Below are 23,469 nucleotides of genomic sequence, written 5' to 3'. Positions count from 1 at the left end.
ACTTAGTTACTAAGTATAAGTGAATTAACTTCCTATGCCAAGTAAGGGTCACACTTCACTTCCCTCATTTGTAAAAAGAAAAGGTGGCCTGGCCAGTGCCATTCAGGATTCTCTGCTAACTGTAAAATGTGGACTGATTTTCTTCTTTCTTATAGTCCATGTGTATATAAACTTTCAGTTCTTTAAATCAAAAATTTTTATGCACATAACCATGTTGGTGTATTACCCTTAGTTTAAAAATGTACAACTACATAAATAAAAACTATTGTTTCTTCAATATTACTTGACATTTCTTCTGTAATTTCTTTATTTAAAAAAGTAAATGTAACAAGATACTTAAAAAAGGCTAGATACAAAAGTAGTTAAGCTGCTCACGAACATTTAAAATTTTCCAAAATGTATCTTCAATAATCATGATCTTATAAAACATTTTACAGTTATCAGAAAGTGCCCAGGCTGAGTTTACATAACTGAAATACCTTAGTACAAATGTCTAATTAGAACTGAAGTGCAGTAACCTCCTGACTGACTGCTCATTGAAATAGGGATACAAAGAAAAAAAAGTTGTGATAAAGTACTGTGCATTGGCCCCATCATATGTACAAAAAAGTGCCCTTACTCAAATGAACAAATTACATGCAAAATATTAGTGATATCATTTAATATCCTAGAGCTCAATGCAGCTAAAATAAACCGCAATAAAAGTGGTTTTCATAGGTAAAAGTGATTTCATCTCTAAGATCTGAATGTCCAGAACTTTTTACAAGTTCCATATACATGATACACAATTGCAGCCAACCACAAATTAAACACCATAAAAAAAGTTAAAATGAAAACACAGAACATACTTAATTTTTTATTTTGAAATTCCCTATTCCCTCTATACAAGAACCTTTGCTGAAACACTTTCCACAAAGGCAGCAGTGAATTTTCAGAACATTTTACATTTTTCCCCTCAGCAAAAAGATAAATCACAGTGTAAATTATGTTGTTCTGCTGTCATCTTTGGCTGGGGTTAGACCCAGAAGTTGTTGACTAGCAAACCATTAGTCAAATGTTGCTAGTGCTCCTCAGGCCTTTAAGCTACAAACTCAGCAAGGAATGTTTGCATTTAATCTCTTTAAGGTACCACCAGGGGGTGTGACAGCATTAACTTCCATAAACTTTTATAGACAAATGGAAAAAAATCTACAAAATTAGCTAGTAATATTACACAGCAATACACACTTTTTATACTCTACACAAAACCAAAATTCTTGGTCTTAATGGCGAGTAGCAACTTCTGTTTGAGAATCTGTTTAGAGGAATAGAGTGGGACGTAAAGTCGAGAAATACAAGTGTTTGCAGTAGGAAGATGTTGGTCATCTGGTGGTCTTATTGTGATTGAGGGCATAGGCTGGAATCCTTCTTCACTTGCTGGTAAAGATGGGCTTGATGTCCAAAAGTAAACCTAAACAGGAATATAATAATTACAATTTTGGCTTTTAACAGATTAACATTAATTCTGGCAATATATACAGAGAACCCCATTCTTATGTTAAAACCTACAGAGGGATATTATTTTGAACTGGGTTTTAAATTTATTTCTTGTACTGAAATGGTTCAGGGTCAGAAAAGAAAAAAGTGTCAGGTATGTGGAAAAGTGACTATTTCAAGGTCCTCAGTTTCTCTGTGGGCCTCTCCAGTGGCTTTTAAAGTCTTTATTAGTGGAAATAGGCACAAGGTCTCCAAAAAAGTTGTTCTGCATTTTATCTAACCAGCAAAATAATCCAGTAGTTTCAGTGCTATATTGTGATAACATTTAGTGTTGGGGAGTATCTACATACAAAAAATCCATGCAATAAGCCATATTAACACTGAATTTCACTACACATCTATTTTGTGTGACATCGTGTAAATAAATGTTAACTTCTGTACTTTGTCTCATTCCTCATTGATCTGTACATATATACACACATTACATTCTTACAGCGCCCAGTTCCTATTTATTAAAGGTAAGGCTTTTTAAATCTAATGCATTCCAAAATGCACAACTAAAAAAGACAAATATATCCAATATCCCAGAGTGACTAGAAAACCTAAATGAACTACAGGTGACCCTTGAACAACATAGGTTTGAACTACATGAGTCCACCTACATGTGGATTTTTTTTTTTTTTTTAAGTAATCTCTACACCCAATGTGGGGCTCAAATTCAAAATCCCAAGATCAGGAGTTGCACACTCCACCACATGCAAATTTGTTTTATAAATATACCACATACAGTACTATAAATGTATTTTCCTTATGATTTTCTTAACATTTTCTTTAGCTTACTTTAAGAATACAGTTATATAATACCATACAAAATATGTGTAATGGACTGTTATTGGTAAGCTTCTGGTCAATAGCAGGCTATCAGTAAAGTTTTGGGGGAAGTCAAAACATACTCAGATTTTCAAATGCATAGTGGGTTGGTTCCCTTAACTCCCACACCGTTCAAGGGTCAACTGTAATCTGCTTTCCTGAAGAATAATTTTATGAGAAATCTCCTCTAACTTCTACAGAAGGGGACAGAAAAAGAATCCCTGTTAAGTGTCTCTTCAAAGAACTTTATAAAAGATGCTCTAGAGATAAAGCTGGTCCAATCCACTCATTTTACAAGTAAAGAACAAACTTAAAAGTGTTTCTCCAAAGATGGATATGGTTAGCCAGGGTAGATAGCTACCATTGCTGGACATCCCAAAAGCTGGAAGAAGAGAAATATACTACAAGACTTTTCAGAACTTTTCCTAGTGAACTGTGACTAAGAGGGGAATAAACTATGTAGTCTTACCCAAATATAGCGCAAAATACCCTATAATTTGCAGGACTAATAATTCAAGGGAGAACAGTTTGCTCTGAATAGTCTGTTATGTTCTTCAGCTCTTCTCAGACACATCAGGATAAAACCAACAACTGTGAAGCATTCTTCCCAAAAGAGGAGAGGGAAAAGACCCCTTGATATACTGCTTAAGCCCTACAAATAGAGGAGTGACACTCACAAATTAAAGCTTTTTATAGGAAATTCTGAGGCCCTTTACAAAGGGAGATCTTCTTTCATTTTAAAAACTGAATAGTTAGCAAATTTATCTTCCAGTAGAAGGCAGAAACTGCAGTGAAATCTAATGGGTCTATGAGAACTGAAGATTTATTGGTTTAAAAACAGAACATTAAAACTAGGGGATAAAAAAATAGTCCATTAAACACCTTAGAATTTATACCCGATAGCCAATCATTTCTGTTTCTGGTATGTCTTACAGAACTGATATGGCCCCTTTATTAAAGAAACAAGGTACCTGAATCAAAAAACTGACTATATAGGTGGTAGAACCCTAACAATGAAACCAAAAAGGACAGATACGGTATTAGCACTGGCAGAGACTTTAGGATCCACAAGATCGGGAAAGCTGAATTACATGGAACCAAGCAAAATTCCTGGAATCTATCTAGGGAACCACCTAAGTAGAAATTCCCAGAGTGGCTAAAACCAAGAATAGAACCAACTGACAGCTAGGACTACCGAAAAACCTGTCTCATTGTAGTGCAGAAAGAAATATTGGAAGGCTCCTGGAACCATGTAAAAATTGAGTCCTAAATGCAGAACCCCCTCCCAAAAATAAGTTACTGACTCAACTGAAGGTAAAGGGGAAACTGCTTTCCACACAACTAACCATTTTCCCTCTCAAAATTGGAGGATATTTCTAGAAATTGGATCATTTTTATATATTCCACAAGTAGTCTGGTTTTAGTTACTGAGAACTAAGGTGGGCTCGACAGGAGGAATACGAGTAAAAAGGATCTCTAGGATTTTCCACGTAAGGAATGTCCCTCAAATTTCTAAAACAAAGTCTGGAGAAGACTGCCGTTCAAGATTAATGGACAGGTTCATTTGGTTAATTCGGTTATATACTCAAGGCTGGACATAGATTCCACTGACTTGGTAGGCTTTTCACTATGACTAAAGTTTATGATTCTAGTTAAGTAGGTAAGATTAAAATCATAGACTTGATACCCACATATCATAAGCTATTCTATTCCTAGTATACAGATAGCAATCAAGATACTATTCAAAAATTTTGCCAAGACTTGCCACTGGTCAGAAGGATTAAGGATATATAAAAGGAGCAGCCAGCATATTTAAGCACTATAGGGAAAAAGAAACCTGTCTCAATGAACTGGTATTATCTTCTGGGACTAAGGACAGCATATCAATAGCTAAATGCATTTTACTCTTACAGGCTTTATTAATACTTCAGGTTTTCAGTTCTAGAGTAGAAAAACTAAAACTGCCTTGTATTTCTTTTTTTTCAAGATTATTTATTTATTTATTTATTTGAGAGAGAGAGAATGAGAGACAGAGAGCATGAGAGGGGGGAGGGTCAGAGGGAGAAGCAGACTCCTGCTGAGCAGGGAGCCCGATGCGGGACTCAATCCCGGGACTCCAGGATCATGACCTGAGCCGAAGGCAGTCGCTTAACCAACTGAGCCACCCAGGCGCCCAAACTGCCTTGTATTTCTGACCTTTCTATAATTTCCTTAGCCAAAATTAAAAGACCAACCATTGTTTACAAACTTAAAAGGCTATCATACACAGTATTTTAAAATTTCGTATCTTCTACAAATTTTGTGAAATTTTTAACTTACAAGATCTTGTCGTTCTGTCATGCTCATCTTCTCTACTATTGACCAGAACCAACGCTTGAACTGCAAGAGCTTCTCAGCATTTTCTCCTAAGAATGAAGTATATAAATCCAATATACTATATTAGTTATTTTAAAATACTGCTTCTTATAAAAATAGATTGAAATTTTAGGATCAGACATCTAATTCCTAATATAGGAAATTAGGACCATTTGCATAATGTAAAACCTATATAGTTCATTAGTCAATCCTGACTTAAGATGACCAAGAAAAATGAACCACCAGCCTCAAAAAGATAATCACATGACTAATGCCATCTATAATTCATGATTCTTCTCATGAACTTAAACCAGTGCTTCACAAATTTTACTGAGTTTACAAATCACTTGGGGATCTTTTTAAAATGCAGATTCTCATTTACTAGGTCTGAGGGGAGGGAGAAAAGGAACAGAGATTCTGCATTCCTAAACAACTTCTAGATGATGCTGATGCTGCTTATCTGAGGATCATATTTGGAGGGGCTTTAGGTATTTATCTTCCTCCAAACTCCTAGGTTTTTGGTTTGTAAATGAGACAAATTCTTATCTCACAAGTATTGAAAACTATTATACAATGAATCTATATGGTGCCAAGCACAAAGAAAAAAAACAAGAAAATTTATCCAAATAGCTGTTTGCAAAATGTGAAAAAGGGGGAAAAAATGGTACCTGCATGTACACAGTAATTTTGAACTACACGTGGACTCATTTCTTGGCGCTTCCAGTGTTCTATTACACAGCCACAGTAAAAACCCTATTCTTAGGCTTAGGGGACTTTGAAAACAGAGTTGCTGCAAATCAGGCCCTGAAGGTATATGTTATTCTAGGAGGACTGTCACTACCTCTTGTTATTCTTTCTAGATTCTCCATGTGTTTGTGTGTTGTTACACCTTTGTAAGTGAGCTTTGGGTCCAGTTCTACAGAGCAAACACCATACAAATTCTTCAATTAGAGAGTCTAAGAGAAATGAATTGGGAAAGGCCAATAGAATTGTCACATGGATTATTTTTTCTTAGTATATAAAAATCCTTTTATGTAGTTGCTCACCATGAAGAATTTTTACTTGTATTTATACTAAACCATGTATTCTTTAAAACCTAGAAAAATTAAAGAATTAAGAATAACCTAATGCCAAGCCATCATAGTTCAATCATATCTTAAAAATGTAGACAAAAAACTTTTTAAACACCTGAGTAACAGCATTTCTAAGCCCCGTAAATATATCTATCTAGTTTATTCCGTAAACATTAAAAAAATTCCATACCTGATTCATCATTGAAAGAGGTGAAACTGATCAACATCTGCACATTAACTTCACCACAGCCATTTACCAAAAGCCTAAAATCTTCTGCTGTTAAATCCTCTAATGAATTTTTTGGAAGCACATCCAGTAGACCTTTCCTCATTGCCTACAGAATATTTTAAAAATTACCTTTTTATTAGTCTCAGTACTTTATTTTCCATGTAGCATTATTGTTAAAGCGCAATATCTAATTTTAGCAGACTAAGAATACTAGTTCTCATTTTAAACCAGAAAGAAAGAAATTAAGTTCTGTATTTTGAATTGAATAGATTCAAAAGAGGCGGGGATTTGGGGGGGAAGGCATCATGAATAGGCTACAGGTTCGGAAGTGAAATAGTATTGTTATACAGCAGGATTTAACTGACTATAATTTAATTATGTTAATAACAGGCTAGTCATTAAATAAAAATGCTTCAATGTGTCAAACATGCTATCCTGTCACATCCTATGAAAGGTATCATAAGGACAAAAAAAACCCACAAATCTGAAATCTAGAAGCTTACTGAGAAATTTCTCCCTTGCTGTGAGTCCTTTTGCTATAATAAACTATGACTATAATTGCCTTGGAGTCCCTTCGGGTCAGTCACCTAGACGTGGGTGGTGGTAGGACCCCAAAACAGTAGTCATTTCAGTTCCACAAGAATCCTTTCCAAACTTTTACTCACCAAATTGACTTTTTGATGATTACATAGTTTTTCCAAAGAGTTTTACTGAAAAGAGAGCGCTTGGACTGGAATCAGGTATAATTTACACTGTACATAATTTAATTTGGTTTAAAAGTTTTAACCTTTGATAGGCAAGCTGAATATACTCTGAACTAGTTTACCACACAGGAAGATACAAAGAGCCTCATCAGGTCAAAGAACACTTTCAAAAAAGTACTCACGTGTAATGGCTGCTCCGCAACTACCAACATTCTGTGTTCTGCGTATTTCCGCACATACTCATACACATTCTGGGGAGTCACTGGTATATTTACACCATTAGGAATAAGTTCAACCTGTAAAAAAATTTAGCCTTGCAATTTAAAAGCAATTTTGTCAAAGCAGTAGTAAGTCCACAGTTCATAAAACAATTTCCTAAAATTCTAAAATCCAAAGACAATTCTGGGGGCCTCTGGGTGGTGCAGTTGGTTACGCGTCCAACTTTTGGTTTCAGCTCAGGTCATGATCTCAGGGAAGTGAGATTGAGCCATGTGTCGGGCTCTGCGCTAAGTGCACAGAGTCTACTTAGAGTTTCTCTCTCCCTCTCCCTCTGCCCAACCCCCACTGTCTTTAAAATTAAAAAAAATAAAAGTAAAAAAAGATAATTCTGTATCTGAAAGTATCTAAGAGATGCAAAAAAGTAAGTACAAAAAACTCTTCTACCTTTCAGTCTCTCATTAACTCTCCATCTCTCTCTGTGCCTGTCCAGATACCTACTGTTTTTTCTCTGTATGTTTGTGTCTCTTGTTCTTTCCCCATCTAAATTATTTCTATATAAGATAAGCAAAACAGACTAACCAAATTCTCTTGCCAGAACCAGAAAATTATGTATTTGCTTTACCTGTCCTCCACCCTCTTCTTTACACAAGTCAATTGCAAATGCCAAATCCATTGCAGAGAAAACAGCATCAGCATCTGAACTCTGAGAAGCGAGGATAAGTTGCCGTAAACTCTCATACATCACAGGGTCAAAAAAAGCAAAATCATGCCAATTGACCTAAGAAAGTAATCATATGAGACATCTTTACTGAATTTTATCTAATTTGAAGATATAAAGAATAATATCCCACTAAATATAATTGATTTGAAGAGTAAAATGTTAATCTTTGGCTCTAATAATTATTTAACTTTAAAAATATAGTAAGTGTAATATATATTTTGAAAAAAATTTAAAGCCAATAAGTGGAGGAGTTTAAGTTCCAAAATAATTTGCAAAAACCTACACTAATTATTAAACAGTGATTATGCTGAGCAGCTGGTCCTTAGTATACATCCTATTTAGTCTTGATTATAATCATAAAATATAGATTATTCTAGATGATGAATCTGATGCTCGAAGAAATTCAGTAACTTATTCAAGATCATATCATTGGGTTAAACTTGAGTCTGTTTGATTCCATCTTTCCCATAAACCTTGTTAAAAAGGCAATGCACCAACATTTCTGAGCTGTTGCTATGCTTTAAATCCAGTTCTTTGCACAAGAACATTTTAGCTGGAATACTTTAAGAATTCAATAGGGTCAGAGTTTACATCATTATATGTGTACATGCATACATATGTACACACATATTATACATTGCTGGAAAAGACTAAAATATTTCATTGTTTTGTGTCAAGTAATTTCATTATAATACCTTTAGGAACACTGACAGTTGTGTTTTAAATCAAAAGCTGCATAATTAGTATTATACATTAATTTTAAAGGATGTGGTCCCCCCCATATAAAAAGAATGTGCAGGCAGGCAGACTATCAAAGCGCATAAAGAAATTAAGCTAATTCTATCACCCAGAGATAAATATCAAGCATGCTACGTGGTATTTTCTCACATTCTTTTGTCCCCTCTCCCTCCTGTACATCTTACATATATTTTTGAAGCCAACAACACTCTTTTCAATAAAATACTACTTCTACTTCCACTACAACCTGTTTGAACAAATAATAATAGTTAAAATCTATTAAGCACTTACCAGGCACTACAGTTTTACCATTTTGCAAATGGGAAAATATGCCATAGGTGTGAGGGGATTTGTCTGCATCAAGATCCAGGTCTGTCAGACACCCCCAAACCCACCAGTGTCACCCACTCTGCCAGGCTATCTCCTCCATGTATTGAGATTTTTCCCATGTCATTAAATGTTTGAAAATGATTTATAATGGCTATAAAAGGAAATTTTTGCAATTGTAAAAGCAGTTAGGTTCATTAAAATCACTTACTTTCCTACCAAGCAACACTTTAATTACATGTCTATTCAATGTAATAGGACATAGTTCATTCTGTAACAGACATAGTCCAAGAATCCTAAAAATAAAAACAGGGAAATATATTTAAATTTGAAAATAATTCTAAAACACATATAACCCCACACATACATACATAATATACACACAGTATTTTGAGAAATTTTCTACAGCCTCATTTCTAATCCGTATGAAGAACATACACATTTTAAAAACTAATGTTTTAGAAAAGTCTCAAACTGAATTTTTTTAAAAATTCAAATATAAGATTAGCGTTATTTTACCTGCCAATGTTTCTGAAACAATTCAACCTTGCTTCTGTGTTTTTGCCAGGCCTTGGAGTATAAAATCCTCTTTTTCCAGGTTGGTAAAACAAAGGGGCATTATCATCACCATCGTCTGTATCATCTAAATCCATATCTACAACACTTCGACTAGAGCCATGACGCTTTCGGTTTTCCTAGTAATAGAATATCAGACTAAGTCCCAAGATTGATTTTATTTTTTTTAAGCTTTTATTTATTTGAGAGAGAGCATGCATGCATGCAAGGGGAGTAGGGAGGGTTAGGAACAAGCAGATTCTGCACTGAGCGTGGAGCCCGATGCTGGGCTCTATCTCAGGACCCTGAGACCATGACCTGAGCTGAAATCAAGAGTTGGACACTTTACTGACTGAGCCACCCAGGTGTGCCCCAAGATTGATTTTAAAAACAGAACATATGAACTAGTTGTCTAAAATCACTCAAAGTGAAGTCAGGTAGGTAAAGCAACATTTATATTTATATGTAAATACACTCTTTAATTCATCCTTTTAGAACTGTGATAATACAAAGCTCATGCCGGGGTGCCTGGATGGTTCAGTTGGTTGAGCGACTATCTTCAGCTAAGGGCATGATCCCAGAGTCCTAGGATCGAGCCCCACTATTGGGCTCCCTGCTCTGTGGGGATCCTTCTCCTCCCTCTCCCTCTGCTGCTCCCCCGCTTGTCCTCTCTCTCTGTGTCAAATAAAAAATAAATCTTAAAAAGAAAAAAAATAAAGCTCATGCCTATTAAATCTTTCTCTGTCCATTTAAAATCACTAATGAAACTGGTAGCTTCTTTCACCCTAATTCCTTAAAGATGTTTTTACTAGATATATTACTAGATATATGAATGATGAACCACTGTCTTCTGGGCCGTACCATTCTGATGAGAAATCCACTGTCTTTCAAATCAGCGTTTCTCTATATGTAAGGCACTATTCTTTGACTGCTTAGTTTTACAGCAATTCAATTATAATATATATGACATAGTTTTCTTTCCCTTTATCCTATTTAGGGCTCACTGAATCTTTAAATCTAGATCTTGTACCAAATTTGGGAGGCTCTCAGCTGCTATTTCTTCAAGTATTTTCATGTAGTAGTCTCCCCTTTTCTTCTGGGTACTTCAATGACATGGTCATTATGGTCCCACAGATTCCTGAAATTGTTAATTTCTATCTTCAAACTGACACTTTCCTATCATCTTCATTCTGCTATTGACCTATCTACTGAATTTTTTTTAGACGTACTTTTTTAAGATTTTATTTGAGAGAGAGAGCACAAGCAGGGGGGCGGGGAGAGGGAAAAGCAGGCTCCCCACTGAGCAGGGAGCCCAATGTGGGACTTGACCCCAGGACTCTGGCATCATGACCTGAGCCAAGGCAGATGCTTACCCGACTGAGCCACCCAGGCATCCCTAGAGGTTGCACTTTTAATTTTAAAGTTTATATTTCTCTGCTGTGAACCTCTTTCAGTTCACTAGTGCTTAATTTTATCTCATATTCTTTTTTTTTTTTAAAGATTTTATTTATTTATTCATGAGAGACAGAGAGAGAGAGAGAGAGGCAGAGGGAGAAGCAGGCTCCCAAGGAGCAGGGACCCCGATGTGGGACTCGATCCCAGGACCCTGGGATCATGACCTGAGCCAAAGGCAGATGCTTAACCATCTGAGCCACCCAGGCGCCCAATTTTATCTCATATTCTATCAGATAAAGGTACCCCCATCTCATAGAATAGGAGATGAAGTCCAATAAGTAGGTCATCTTGAAGTTAGCATCTACTGGTTCTTTTGCCAGGAGAACTGGTGGGTCTTTTCTGGTTCTTTGTATGTTGAGTAATTTTGGAGGATATCCTGGCTGTTTGAATATTAAGTTGTGAAACTCTGGGTCTTGTTAAAATGATAGGGAGAGGGGCGCCTGGGTGGCTCAGTTGGTTAAGCGACCGCCTTCGGCTCAGGTCATGATCCTGGAGTCCCTGGATCGAGTCCCGCATCGGGCTCCCTGCTCAGCAGGGAGCCTGCTTCTCCCTCTGACCCTCCCCCCTCTCACGTGCTTTCTCTCTCTCTCATTCTCTCTGTCTCAAATAAATAAATAAAATCTTTAAAAAAGAAAAAAAAATGACAGGGAGAATGTTGATGTTTTGGGGGTTTAGTAGACAACCTGGTTAGATTCAGACTGGAAATATCATCGTCTGTGTGCAATGTTTCCGTTAACAAATTTTCAAAGCCTTTTATTATACTTTTTGGGTCTGCCCTGCATATATGCACCATGGATAGTCTGGGACCTGGGCAATGGTTTAATAATTACAGTTTAGTTCTCAAAGCCTTTTCTATCTTCCAACTAAGACGGGAATAAAAGAGATCAGCTTTACTCTCCACCTGAAATAATGCCATGCCAGTTGTTTTATCAATTTGACCTCCCTCTATAATCTGGGTGCTACTGTCTACCTTTCAGAATCCTCAGGCAGTTCCTTTTCATGTTTTTTTCAGTTTTTAGTTGTAATCAGTGGAAGAGATAAGATTATGCTGGGTTTGCTCCACCATGGCTGGCACTGAAGTTCTCAGGGAACTAAAAAAGCCTTCCTCACTGCTCCTCCACATGTCTCATTTTCTCTGCATCTTTGCAACTCACTTCTTCCTTGAGGAACAAGCCCCAAGAAATTCATGACATCTCTAAGTTAAAGCTTAATTCAAGCTGTGCTAAATTGGAGTTCCAAGTGCTTTATTAGCATATGTACAAAACACCTCTTACCTGTACCTTTTCTGAGGAGTCTAATAATCCAAGATCCAGGATACTATCAGCTCCATTTTCCCTAAAACAAACCAAAAGCCTTTCACATTCCAGATAATTGAGACTTCTAGAATTTAGTGTAGAGAAACATGCATTTGAATTTATAAAGATTTATAAATACATTTATTAAAGGTTTTAAAAAATATCCAGGACACTTACTAGTCAGTGCAATTATAGGAACAGAGAAGTCAGTATTATATACACAAAAAAACATTAGATGCTACATGTGTGATTCAAGATAATGAGCTAAGGGCTACCTGATTTAAGACAAAATAATGCAGTCTTCATAGGGGTACTGAAGCTCAAGCTCACAGGGAGCATTGTAAAAGAACAGAAAATGTTCAGAAGGCAAACACAATAGGAATCAAATTCTTTGGTGTGTTTAATTATTTTAGAATACTAATTCACTATTCACTTTATATAGCCAGCTGAAAGGAATCAATAGATTATACATTACTTGCATTCAACAGAAAACACTACTAAATTAGCAATCCTTATATATCAAAATCTTTTTATCAAAATGCACGTTCCTCATAACCTTTTCTATAATGGGCTGAGCTCTATTGGGGTGCTGATTACCTCCAGAGACAGGAAAAAGGAATGAAGAAACAGTACATAAAAGTCCATAGAAGAAAAATAGTAATAACCAGCAAAGAAAATAAACTTCTAGCAATAGTCTCCCCCCCCCCCCCCCCCCCCACCTCCCAGCAGTAGTCTTTTGGCTTGGACCATTCAAAGGCTATGAAACAGGTAAGTGGCTGTTACATTTCAGTGCTTAGCCTACCCACTTATCCATTTCTGGGACCATATACAATCTAAGTTCCTTGTGCAAAATCATGACTAGGAAGAAAAGAGAGAAATTTGCATCTAAAAAGCCTCAAACTGGGTATTAGAGTAGCCTCAGGATAGAAGGCACAGGGTAAGTTTGGCTTATCTTCCTGATGTCACTTTTACTTGTCACCTTGGGAAAAGAATAATTTAATTATTAGGTATTTTTAAGTTTTATATTAAAACAAATATATTACACAACAGAAAGCAAAAACTTGCATGGATTTTTAAGATAAATCAGGGTATCTAAAAGAAGCTTCATGCTTATGGTAAGAACTCAGGGACTATACCCTAATTCCTTGAAATAGCTGGCCTCTACCATTAGGGGTATTCTGGTAGAAAATCTGAGATGTACTTTTTATAAGTAATTTCTAAGTATCAGGTATATAAAAGATTTTTAGAACTTAAGTCACTGCTAAAATTCTTTCTAATACATGTGAAACTCAACTGTCTCACTCGTGGATTTTAAGCCATCTCTTATAAAACCATTTGATGTTGTGTACTTTATAGTATAAATTTTAAGATATGGTAGCACCTACATCCTAAAAATAAAGTAGTTGATGTTTAAACTGAAATGCCTTCCCAATTATACACATTACCGTCCATGTGCTATAATGAGTTCCATGGCTTCATCCACTCTTGCTCTCAGAGAATCTTCACTTGCTAGAAGCAGCAGCAGCTGAGCTGGGGATAATTCCAACAGCATGCCAGTGATTTTACTTGCAAACGCCTGTAAACAATGAACAAAGTTAGTTGCCCCTACACTCTGAAACCTCTTGTCTAAATCAACAATCTTTTATCCAAAAAAAGAAGAAGAAAATATAGACACTTGGATAACAAAAAAATTTCTGACCTAGTAAGGTATTTTATTAAACTGGAAGCTTCATTTTAGAGAACTTTGGTAGTCTTATTAAAGCTAGTTTAAAATTTGTATGACAAGCCTTTTAAGATTTTTGCTATCCATGAGTAAACATACAAATACTCAGTTTCCATTTTCCCCTTCAGAGAGCCAAAACATTTCTTTCATGTAGGGTAGAAGAAAAGAAAGGGAGAGAAGAAGCGAAAGAGGGAGAAGAAAGATGCCTATAATTAAGGCTAAAGATTTACTGAAAGAACTATAATTGGTTTTGTTTTATTTTCTCTTGCTAGAACACATGTATGTATGTAAGTCATACATAAAGGAAAAACACAACTAGTTTATATGTTTCATACTGTATGAAAGAAACCTTTGACAGATAAAAATCTTCTGGCAACACTTAACAGCAATAAAGTACATTATTTGCAGTATGTTTTAGCTACAACTTGGTAACAGATTAAAAAGTCTGCTTCAAAAAGTAACAATTTGTACAAATTAAATGCACAGATAATTACTTTAGCACACAAGGAACTTATTAGGTAGAATGACAACTTAGCATAGGTAGAAAAAACAAACCTCCCTCTCAAGCTACCCTCCAGCAAATTTTGCTGCTTTCCCTCTTAAGCTTCCTTTTTACTACAGTCCTCAACCACATAACCTGCCAGTAGCTAACATTTTTACAATGCCAACTTTAATTCAAAAACAAAAATGGCACAGTCAGTTAAGAGGAAGCTAAGTGCACCATACATACTGGCTGCATTGCTTGTACACGGGGATAAAGTCTCTCTCCAAGAGCCTGACGATGTGCTGGCAGAGGATCAGGATCATCACTAGGATTCCCTTCAGAGGCTGGTCTGAAGGGCCTAGTATCAATGGAAAGCTGTCTTCTAAAGTCTCTGTAAGAAGAACAAAGCTATTGTAACTTATTTCCCTTGTCTACAAAAAACATCAGCACAACTGCTAAAGAAGATGAAAAACCAGAGCATATAGGTAGCTCCAGTTATGGGAAAGGCAGTGGAATGCCTAATAGATGATGGTTGGGAAATAAAGATTTTCTAGATGTTGTTACTTAAAAATCTATAAATTTGCAATGCATAGTTCAATTTGATTCTAAGGGAGCAGGACCATAAAATACCAGAAATCAAAAATCCACCCACATTTCCTGGAAATTTTAGTCCAAAGTAAAATGCCACCCACCCTAACAGGAGAAAAATTAAGAGGTTTAAATATAATACAATTTCCACAATTAAAATTTTAAGACAAATTTGGGAAAGAATGATACTAAGTTATGTAATTTTAACTGCCCCAGGGTTTTAAAAGCAGAACATTTTAATAACAGTTCAGTTACTATTCATTTACCCAAATATTAAAACTTTTTCTAAAAAATAGTCCATAATTGAGACCCTCCCATTACAGGCCTACCTTCAGCTTCATTCAAAAAGGTGGCATTCAGTAAGATACAAAAGGATCTCACCTATCTCGATCTCTCCGAGAACCTGCTCGCAAGCCACTACTCCTTCTCATTTCCCTTTCTCTCTCCCTTTCCCGATCCCTCTCTCCTCTGTTCCTTAATCTCTGCATTAAACCTGGAAGAAAACATGAAACACACTTTAGATACATGTAAATGCAACTACTTTAACTTTGAAAGTCGATGTGAGGACTTGAGACAAATAGAAGAACATGACAGGTGAAGGTTATCTCTCTTAGCATTTGTGTCAGTGCCTTTCTCCCATTCTCCCTCTGGTTTTGAAGGTTGGGGTAATTGTACAGAATGTACCTGGCATAATAGATATTCACTCAGTAATGAATTATGTCACAATTGTGAAATAATACGTAGCAACTGGGGCTGCTATTTTCACCACAAATAATGCTAAGATTTCTTATGTGTAAGATTTCTTATGTGATTAGAGTCCTATCTATTTTCTTTATTCTTAGTTTTGGGCATTAAGCATTACAGAATACCTAAGACATTAGCTCTTATTTTCAAAACCTTGAGCATAATAAGCCAAAGTATGGTTTCCTAAAGAGAGTGCAGAAAAGTTATTTCTGAAATGTTATGACTTCCCAGGTTCACTCATTCACATTTGCCAATTTCTTTTTATTATTAAGACTACAGAAAGTCAAATGGTAAACTAATGATGAAAGGCTGGAGTACTCTACACCATCTTTTCATCCTCAATCCTTCTTGGAGCTCATTCAGCCTCTATGGTGGCAGTTTACAGAACCCCAATAGAGTATCACTACAGCCTAGATAAAATACAGGATTTTCCTAGTAATTCCCTCCCCCTGAATTATCCACCTACAATATGACAGTTTCTGCCCCCACTTTACATGAATCCCCAATTATAAGCTACTTAAGGCATTTGGATTTTTTTTTTTTTTTTAAGATTTTATTTTGAGAGAGAATGAGAGAGAGAGAGCATGAGAGGGGGGAGGGGGGAGGGGGGGTCAGAGGGGGAAGCAGACTCCCTGCCGAGCAGGGAGCCCGATGTGGGACTCGATCCTGGGACTCCAGAACCATGACCTGAGCCGAAGGCAGTCGCCCAACCAACTGAGCCACCCAGGCTCCCCGGCATTTGTAATTTTCACAGATTTTTTTTTTTTTTTTTTAATTTGAAAATTAGGTAAGAATCCTAATCCTTAAGTGCTGGTCCTCAAGGAGGTCGAGCTTGAGCCAGGATGTTAAACAGAAAATCTTATTACCAAAAAAACAAAGTCTTGCTAAATTATACAGTGAGGTTAATAATACGGTCAACCAATCTATATTTGGTTGCAAGTTCCTTATCTCACTGGGGACCGGTAGCAACTCTGCAAACTGTACTCTGAATAGCACTGCTCTAGAGAATAGTATTTTCTTAAGTATCTGTGCTAATTAAATACAAGGGTGGTAGAAATACTGTAATGTGCTCACTGAATTTTTCTATTACCGTAGAGCTTAAAACTTCCCACTCCCCAAACATGTAACAACTGAGATGAGAAACTCACTACTACAGTCACATTTATGAAAATAAATGGGTCAGTAAAAGAGCCAAGTGCTAAACTGCTGATTAGAGTAGTTTAAACAAGATCAAATCATTAACCTAGAATAAAACTATAAAAATGTGAATGTACACTAAAGTCCTCCCACTATAAATACTTGTAACTGTAATTACAACGTTTTGATGAAACAAGAATTGAAACAAGAATTTTTCTCCTCTTAATCCCCTTTACCAATTTCATCCATCCACATGATTTTTATGATGCTTGTTATCTGGAGAGTACTTACTTGTATGAGTGCCTTTGTTGGCATTTTGGATACAATCTAAATTTGGCAGTTTTTCATTTGACAAAAATGCCTGTGCAATGGCTGTATAAAAACTCCGTGCGACGCCACTGCCCTCTCCTGGCTCGTCCTTAAATGTGACTTTCACTCTGTGTACAGCCATTGGCGTAGTAGCACATCTTCGACCAAAGTGATTGTTAAGCTGCCTCATGGTCTGCTGAATAAGAAGATCTCGATCCCGATCCACCTATTAAAATGCACCAAAAAGTAGTAAAGTTCAGTGTTAGAAACCACTTTGAAATTTTTCTATATAAAATATGAAACTGTAATATTAGTTTCTCAGGAGTTTAACTACAAAGTAATCTGGGTTCCTGGGAGCTTATATATTCCAAATTAAAAACTTTTTTTTTTTTCAGAGAGAGAGAGACAGAAAGTGAGCATGGAGGTGTGGGTGGGCACAGAGGGAGAGGGAGAGAGAAAAATTTCAAGCAGGCTCTGCACTGGGCTCAATATCACGACCCTAAGATCATGACCTGAGCCAAAATCAAGATTTGGACGCTTCATCGACTGAGCCACCCAGTTACCACTCCCGGCCCCAAATAAAAAACATTCTAAAGCATATAAAAATGTCTTGCTTAAATCAGGATAATGGAATTTAACTCAATCTAATATTTTCTTCTCTCTCTTTTTTTTAAAGATTTTATTTATTTGAGAGAGAGAGAATGAGAGAGAGCACATGAGACGGGGGAGGGTCAGAGGGAGAAGCAGACTCCCCGCTGAGCAGGGAGCCCAACGCGGGACTCGATCCAGGGACTCCAGGATCACGACCTGAGCCAAAGGCAGTCGCTTAACTAACTGAGCCACCCAGGCGCCCAATCTAATATTTTCTTAATAAGCCTATTGGAAAACAGCAATTTGTTCAATTTTGGAATATACCAGGGTAATTCCAAGTAAATCAAGGGTGTTTTAAAACCAAACAAACACAAACCAAAAAAACTGCTAGCAAATACTAGAAAACACAGGATATTCCTTTGGTGACAGAAAACCACAAGCAAAGTAAAAGAAAAATGATAAGCTGGGAAAATGGTGAGTGTGTTCTGTTACAAAGATATATATTTATGAATAGTATACATAGTGCTGTAAGATAATGTGCTTCTAAAAAATCTAAAAAATTGGGGAAAAAGCTTAATAGAAAAAAATGGGCAAGATATATATACCAAACGGTTCACAGAAAAAAGTAAAATACTTAAATATATGAAACGATGTTTAACTTTGCTCATAATAAGAGAAATGCAAATTAAAACTACACAAGATGCCATTTCTTACCTATCACATTGGCAAAAATCTAAACATTTGACAAACTGCTGGCAGGACTATAGAGGCATCTCAGATTAATGTTGCAAGTGCAAAAATACATAATCATCATGCAGAAGTATTTGCCAAAATTACGTATGCATATGCTCTTTGACCCATGTCTAGGTTCTATGTCTAAGAATCTATCTCAAAGATACACACATTAGCCCAAAAAAACACACACCACTATTTGTAACAGCAAAAGATTAGAAATAAACCCAAATATCTATCAACAGGAGATTGGTGGGGCGCCTCGGTGGCTCAGTCAGTCAAGTGTGCATTCGGCTCAGGTCATGATCCCAGGGTCCTAGGATCAAGCACTGCGTCGGGTGCCCTGCTCAGCGGGGAGCCTGCTTCTCCCTCTCCTCCCCACCTGTGCTCTCTGTCACTATCTCTGTCTCTCTCTCTCTCAAATAAATGTTTAACAACAACAAAAAAAAACCCACACAAAAACAAAACTGTGATACAACCATAAAATGCAGTACTAAGACAAAACAGCTGTAAAAGGAAGGCAGAACCCTGCTCTATGCAGCAATGGCTTTACCTCTAGGACATACTGTTAACTAGGAAAAGCAAGATGGAGTAAAATGCATAACACACTCGGGGTCAGGAGTAGGGGAGAGAGATGGCTAATGAATACATATACACACATGCATGATTACTTTTTTTTTAAAGGAGGGAAGACAATTTAAAAAAAAAAAAAAACCTGAAGGGGAGAAGTGGGGGCATGGTAAAAGAGACAGAAATAGAAACTAGACTTCCCTAAATATAACTTCTTCTGTAGAGTTGGCCTTGCACTATTATAGATATTTTACATTAGTAGCAAAACCACACAAAGAAAAATTATTTCAAGTGACTTGAAGCAATCTGACTATATCTCTAATTGGATAAGTTCTAAGGGCAAAAAACTGCAAGTAAATCTTAAGCTATTTTCGATCATTGTTTTGGGTGGTCGTGTGGATGTTGTAACTCTAAAACTGCCATGTATATGCTGTAAGATAAAAGCAAAGGAGTAATTTTCTTAGTGGTGTTGGGAAGTTGGATTTTTGGTTTGGAAGAAAGGAGATAAAGACTAAGAGGTGGAAATAAAACAATTATGTGATCCTAAATCTCGAATTTGAATTGGAAATATCAAGTATGCACTTACAATGTAATTTCTCTTTTTTTTTTTTAAAGGAAAATTTCCTAGTTCTATCCATTGAAAAGACCTAGAAACCATGACCAACCTAGTAGGCAGGGAGCAACCCTATAGCCCAGATTATAATCTTGAAATACTTTTCTAAAAGGAACCAAGGCTTCTTGAAGAAATCGTTGATTTAAGGTCTGTGACAGGAAATATACAAGATGAGACATACCAAAAAGTAAAGAAGTTATCAAAGATTGTTGGGAGTCCTGTCAAAAGGACCGAGGAGCCAAAGAGGACTCAGGACTCCCACTAGCCAAAGAGACGATCTGAGCATCAATGGAATATAATAACCCTAATGGAATAAAGGACATCAAAACTGTTAAAAAAAAAACAAAACTGAAAATATTCACTGATCATGAGAAGATGTTAGGAAACCTATTGCCAGAGATAACCACTACTCTAATTATAAAAGTTTTAGTTAACTCAAAACATCCCTTAACAAGACTGATATTTTTTGTTTTTTTAAAGATTTTTTAAATTTATTTATTAGAGAGAGAGAGAGTGAGAGAGAGCGCAAGAGGGGGTAGGGTTAGAGGGAGAAGCAGACTCCCCGCCGAGCAGGGAGCCCGATGTGGGACTCGATCCCGGGACTCCGGGATCATGACCCGAGCCGAAAGCAGTCGCTTAACCAACTGAGCCACCCAGGCGCCCCTATTTTTTGTTTTTAAACTTAATATAAATGGCACACTATATGTATAGTATAAGAAAATCTAAATACCTTTACCTCTAGTGATAAATCTCTTGACTGCTGGTTCCTCAGTTTTTCCATTTCTCTACGGAATTTTGATTCTTTTACCTCAAAACCACCCAATTCAGTTAGGATCTTTAAAAAAAAAAAAATCCATGACAGAATTATTCTCTGACATAAGTTCTTATCAGGCAGAACAGAATTAAAAGTGCTCAAAATACATACTGATCCAGGTTCTGCTCCAACATCTTCCATGAACACCCTGCCAAATAGTTCCAAAGAAAGGCGCCAACGTCCTAACAGCATATCGTGGGAAATAACCATTCCCATGAAGCTACACTGTGGCCTGCAAGAGATTTAAGGGGAGAGTGGGAAGTAATTTCGCCAACTATAAAAATTCCCTGATTTTTGGTCAATGACAGTAATTTTCTTGGTTCTGAAGTACTTCAAACCACATCCTCTCTAACAGAATTTTTCTAGAACTACTCATTCCTCATAGAACTTCTCATTTTTATTCCATCATTCCTTCTGTCCTTTATATAAGGATACATCTCCTCGCTGCCTACCTTCATCTTCATTTTTACCTCTTCTCCTTAAAGTCCATCATCCCTCTCCATTTGGGTGACTCCTAGATCCCTCTCCAGTTCAAATTTTCACAACAGACCAGAATTTCCACTGTGTTAAATATATCCACGTCAGTGACACACAAGTCCAATTCAACATAGGAAAACTGAATACGGCTTCTTCACTTCAATGACGCTGCCTCTTGCTTTCTTTCAGTAGTACCATCTATTTCCCTATTGCACAAACCTGAAACAAATTTTAATGTCTCTTTCCCCTGTTCCTCCAGAGTGATTAAGTCCTTCATGAGTTTCTCTCTTTCCATAATTTCCTATCAATACCCAAAGGCAATATTCTACTTCAGCCCCTTTTTACCACTAGCCTGGACTAGTTAACAGCTTTCTAACTTGTCTCTCTACCTCCAATTCTTCTCTCCTTCAATGTTCGCTTCTACACATTCTAACCATCTCAGCTCAAGCCATATTGTCTCTGAAAAGCTTGGGCCCCCCCAGTCCACAATTCTTCCTTGCCTTTTATGGTCGTTGGACTATGTATATAAAATGTAGTTTCCTAAGCAAAAATAATTGTCTGACATTCTGTAAACCATTTGTACTCAACAAATCATTTGATGATTAGCCATACTGAGCCACAGTGTACCCTAGCAAATTTTTACTGGGAAAGCAAAGAACCTACCTCTTTCTTATAATAATCAACTGTGAACCTGCCAAAGGAGCCCAAGCAAGTGTGAGAGTCACAAGTCTAGAAAGCTCTTTCTAGTTATTCACATGTTTTCCTTTGCTGAGCTGCTGGTAACACGTCTATAATTGGCAACCTGACATGGACAAACTTAACTCAGTACTGAACATTAAAAAACAGAGGCCTAGAATTTCCTCAATAAAGTAAGGAGAAAAATCAGAAAGCCAATCAATGACTATATAGTCACCCCAAAATCCAGAAAACTCAAACATTTAATTCTATTATTTACATACATATGAAATAAAATAATAAAATTCCTAAATAAAAATTCTTAGAATTATAATACCCATAAAGTAATGCAACAGAAAAACTATCTCCACTTAGCAAATACCTGAAAGATGTAAGAGGTGGCCCTTCACTTTCAGTCAGTCCTATTTCTGCTAGTAAACTGCTTTTCAACTGTGCAGCAAGATCATGAGCAGATGGTCCTGGTTTTGAACTTTCAGCTTCTTCTGGCACCACATTCTGTTCTTCCCCTTCCTTTTTTTGTCGATTTTGCATGTTCATTACATTTTTTAAATTGGCAGCATAAGACATTTTAGTTGGGAGAACCTATGAATTTTTACACATAAAAGTTATACATTAAAAAAAAACTGACTAGATTTCCTTTTCAACTTCCTAATATTCCACAGAAATCACGGAAGTTTTGTAATTCCTTTCTAGCACTTCAACTACAAAGATGCAGCCTGTTTCCCTTGCTGACTACCAATGAAACTGCACCAATGTGCATTTACCACAGCAGCCTCAGAGAACTTTTAAAGGATTCTTTATAATATCTGTGGCTACTATAATGTCCTATGTTATTCTCAATATTTCAAAGATTGCATTCTTTTTTATCACTTAGATAATAAAGCAAATTCTGCTCTTAAACGTGTTTATTACGTTTTCATTGGAGGAACAGTACGGACTATATAATTTTAGGCTCTCACATCAGACTTTTATCTAAATTCTAGATCTACTACTTAACTAGTTGTATAACAAACAGACATTCCCACAAGAAATTTATGTAATCTCTGCAAGCCTCAACTTTTTACCCATAAAATCAGGACAAAAAATGCTTTCTACTCAACGTGCTTATAAAGATTGAGACTGTGCCTAGTAGATAATATTAATAATGACTTGTTGGATAATTCTACCTTATTATTCACATTCTACAGTCAAAAAAAAAAGTTAAGCCAATACTATATATGCTCATATATATATGATAGGTATATATGCATTACACATATAAAGATTTAATTTCCAGAAACATTACAACATTCAACTCTGTGAAATAGGCAAAACACATAATGAAACTCTCATTTCATAGATGAAGTCACCTGACATAAAACAAGTTTGTCTCAAAGCAGGTTAGTTGACACTGATGGAATTATGAAATTATATGGAATTATGTCACAAGGCAGGAATTTCTGATACTTCCATTATTTGAGGCAATACAATATTCTGGATTAATGCATTTCTAAAACTCTAGATACTGGGACAAGTTCTCATTCACAGATATTATATTGTGAAGATTTTTACTATCTTACCTCAAGGCAATTTCTATCCACTGTAACCTCCATTAGGCATTTCCCACTACTGGCAGATGAAGAATAAAGACCCTGACTTGGACGGCCAAAAAGATCCTCCTTTCTAGCGTTTGGCTGGAATTTTAACAGAAATATTCTAGTTACACTGAACACTTAAAAAAAAATGAAGTCACTTAAAAAGAAACCTTGTAAACTAGTTTATCTAAATCACCTGCAACAGATGTGGCTGATCAGCCAAGGGGATGGCTTCAGCCAGAGGCACTTCAAATGGATTTGGGGGTATACATCCAAGGAACGTCATGGAGTCTGAGCGTCGGAAAAATGGATGGTTTTGACCAGTTTCTGCAGGAAGAGAGTCATCATCCTTATCATTCAAAGTAGCACCTAAACATAAAGAGATAAAGTTGTTTGTTTT

General features: G+C 36.4%; 1 protein-coding gene and 1 long non-coding RNA gene across 2 annotated transcripts in view; one reads left to right on the top strand and one right to left on the bottom strand.

Annotated features, from left to right (window-relative positions):
* LOC135364082 (uncharacterized) overlaps positions 1 to 23,469 on the top strand; it is a 70,078-nt gene that overhangs the window by 45,424 nt on the left and 1,185 nt on the right. The window lies entirely within an intron of this gene.
* UBR5 (ubiquitin protein ligase E3 component n-recognin 5) overlaps positions 844 to 23,469 on the bottom strand; it is a 135,974-nt gene continuing 113,348 nt past the window's right edge. Inside the window, exons 43-59 of the mRNA XM_045896134.3 lie at positions 23,266 to 23,438; positions 23,055 to 23,168; positions 21,857 to 22,077; positions 20,434 to 20,554; positions 20,245 to 20,343; positions 16,985 to 17,228; positions 15,194 to 15,305; positions 14,471 to 14,615; positions 13,463 to 13,593; positions 11,997 to 12,057; positions 9,232 to 9,407; positions 8,924 to 9,008; positions 7,549 to 7,704; positions 6,890 to 7,003; positions 5,965 to 6,109; positions 4,666 to 4,751; positions 844 to 1,450 (exon numbers count right to left, since the gene is read on the bottom strand). Coding sequence (XP_045752090.1) covers positions 1,238 to 1,450; positions 4,666 to 4,751; positions 5,965 to 6,109; positions 6,890 to 7,003; positions 7,549 to 7,704; positions 8,924 to 9,008; positions 9,232 to 9,407; positions 11,997 to 12,057; positions 13,463 to 13,593; positions 14,471 to 14,615; positions 15,194 to 15,305; positions 16,985 to 17,228; positions 20,245 to 20,343; positions 20,434 to 20,554; positions 21,857 to 22,077; positions 23,055 to 23,168; positions 23,266 to 23,438 — 2,396 coding nt within the window. The 3' untranslated portion in view covers positions 844 to 1,237. The remainder of the gene's footprint in view (positions 1,451 to 4,665; positions 4,752 to 5,964; positions 6,110 to 6,889; positions 7,004 to 7,548; positions 7,705 to 8,923; positions 9,009 to 9,231; positions 9,408 to 11,996; positions 12,058 to 13,462; positions 13,594 to 14,470; positions 14,616 to 15,193; positions 15,306 to 16,984; positions 17,229 to 20,244; positions 20,344 to 20,433; positions 20,555 to 21,856; positions 22,078 to 23,054; positions 23,169 to 23,265; positions 23,439 to 23,469) is intronic.

The sequence above is a fragment of the Mirounga angustirostris genome, unplaced genomic scaffold, assembly GCF_029215605.1.
Source record: "Mirounga angustirostris isolate CCGP_5_RB_7025 unplaced genomic scaffold, mMirAng1.0.hap1 SCAF_4, whole genome shotgun sequence".
NCBI classification, from domain to species: Eukaryota; Metazoa; Chordata; class Mammalia; order Carnivora; family Phocidae; genus Mirounga; species Mirounga angustirostris.
Note: the sequence above shows the minus strand (reverse complement) of the source record. Positions and strands in the feature narration are given on the sequence as shown.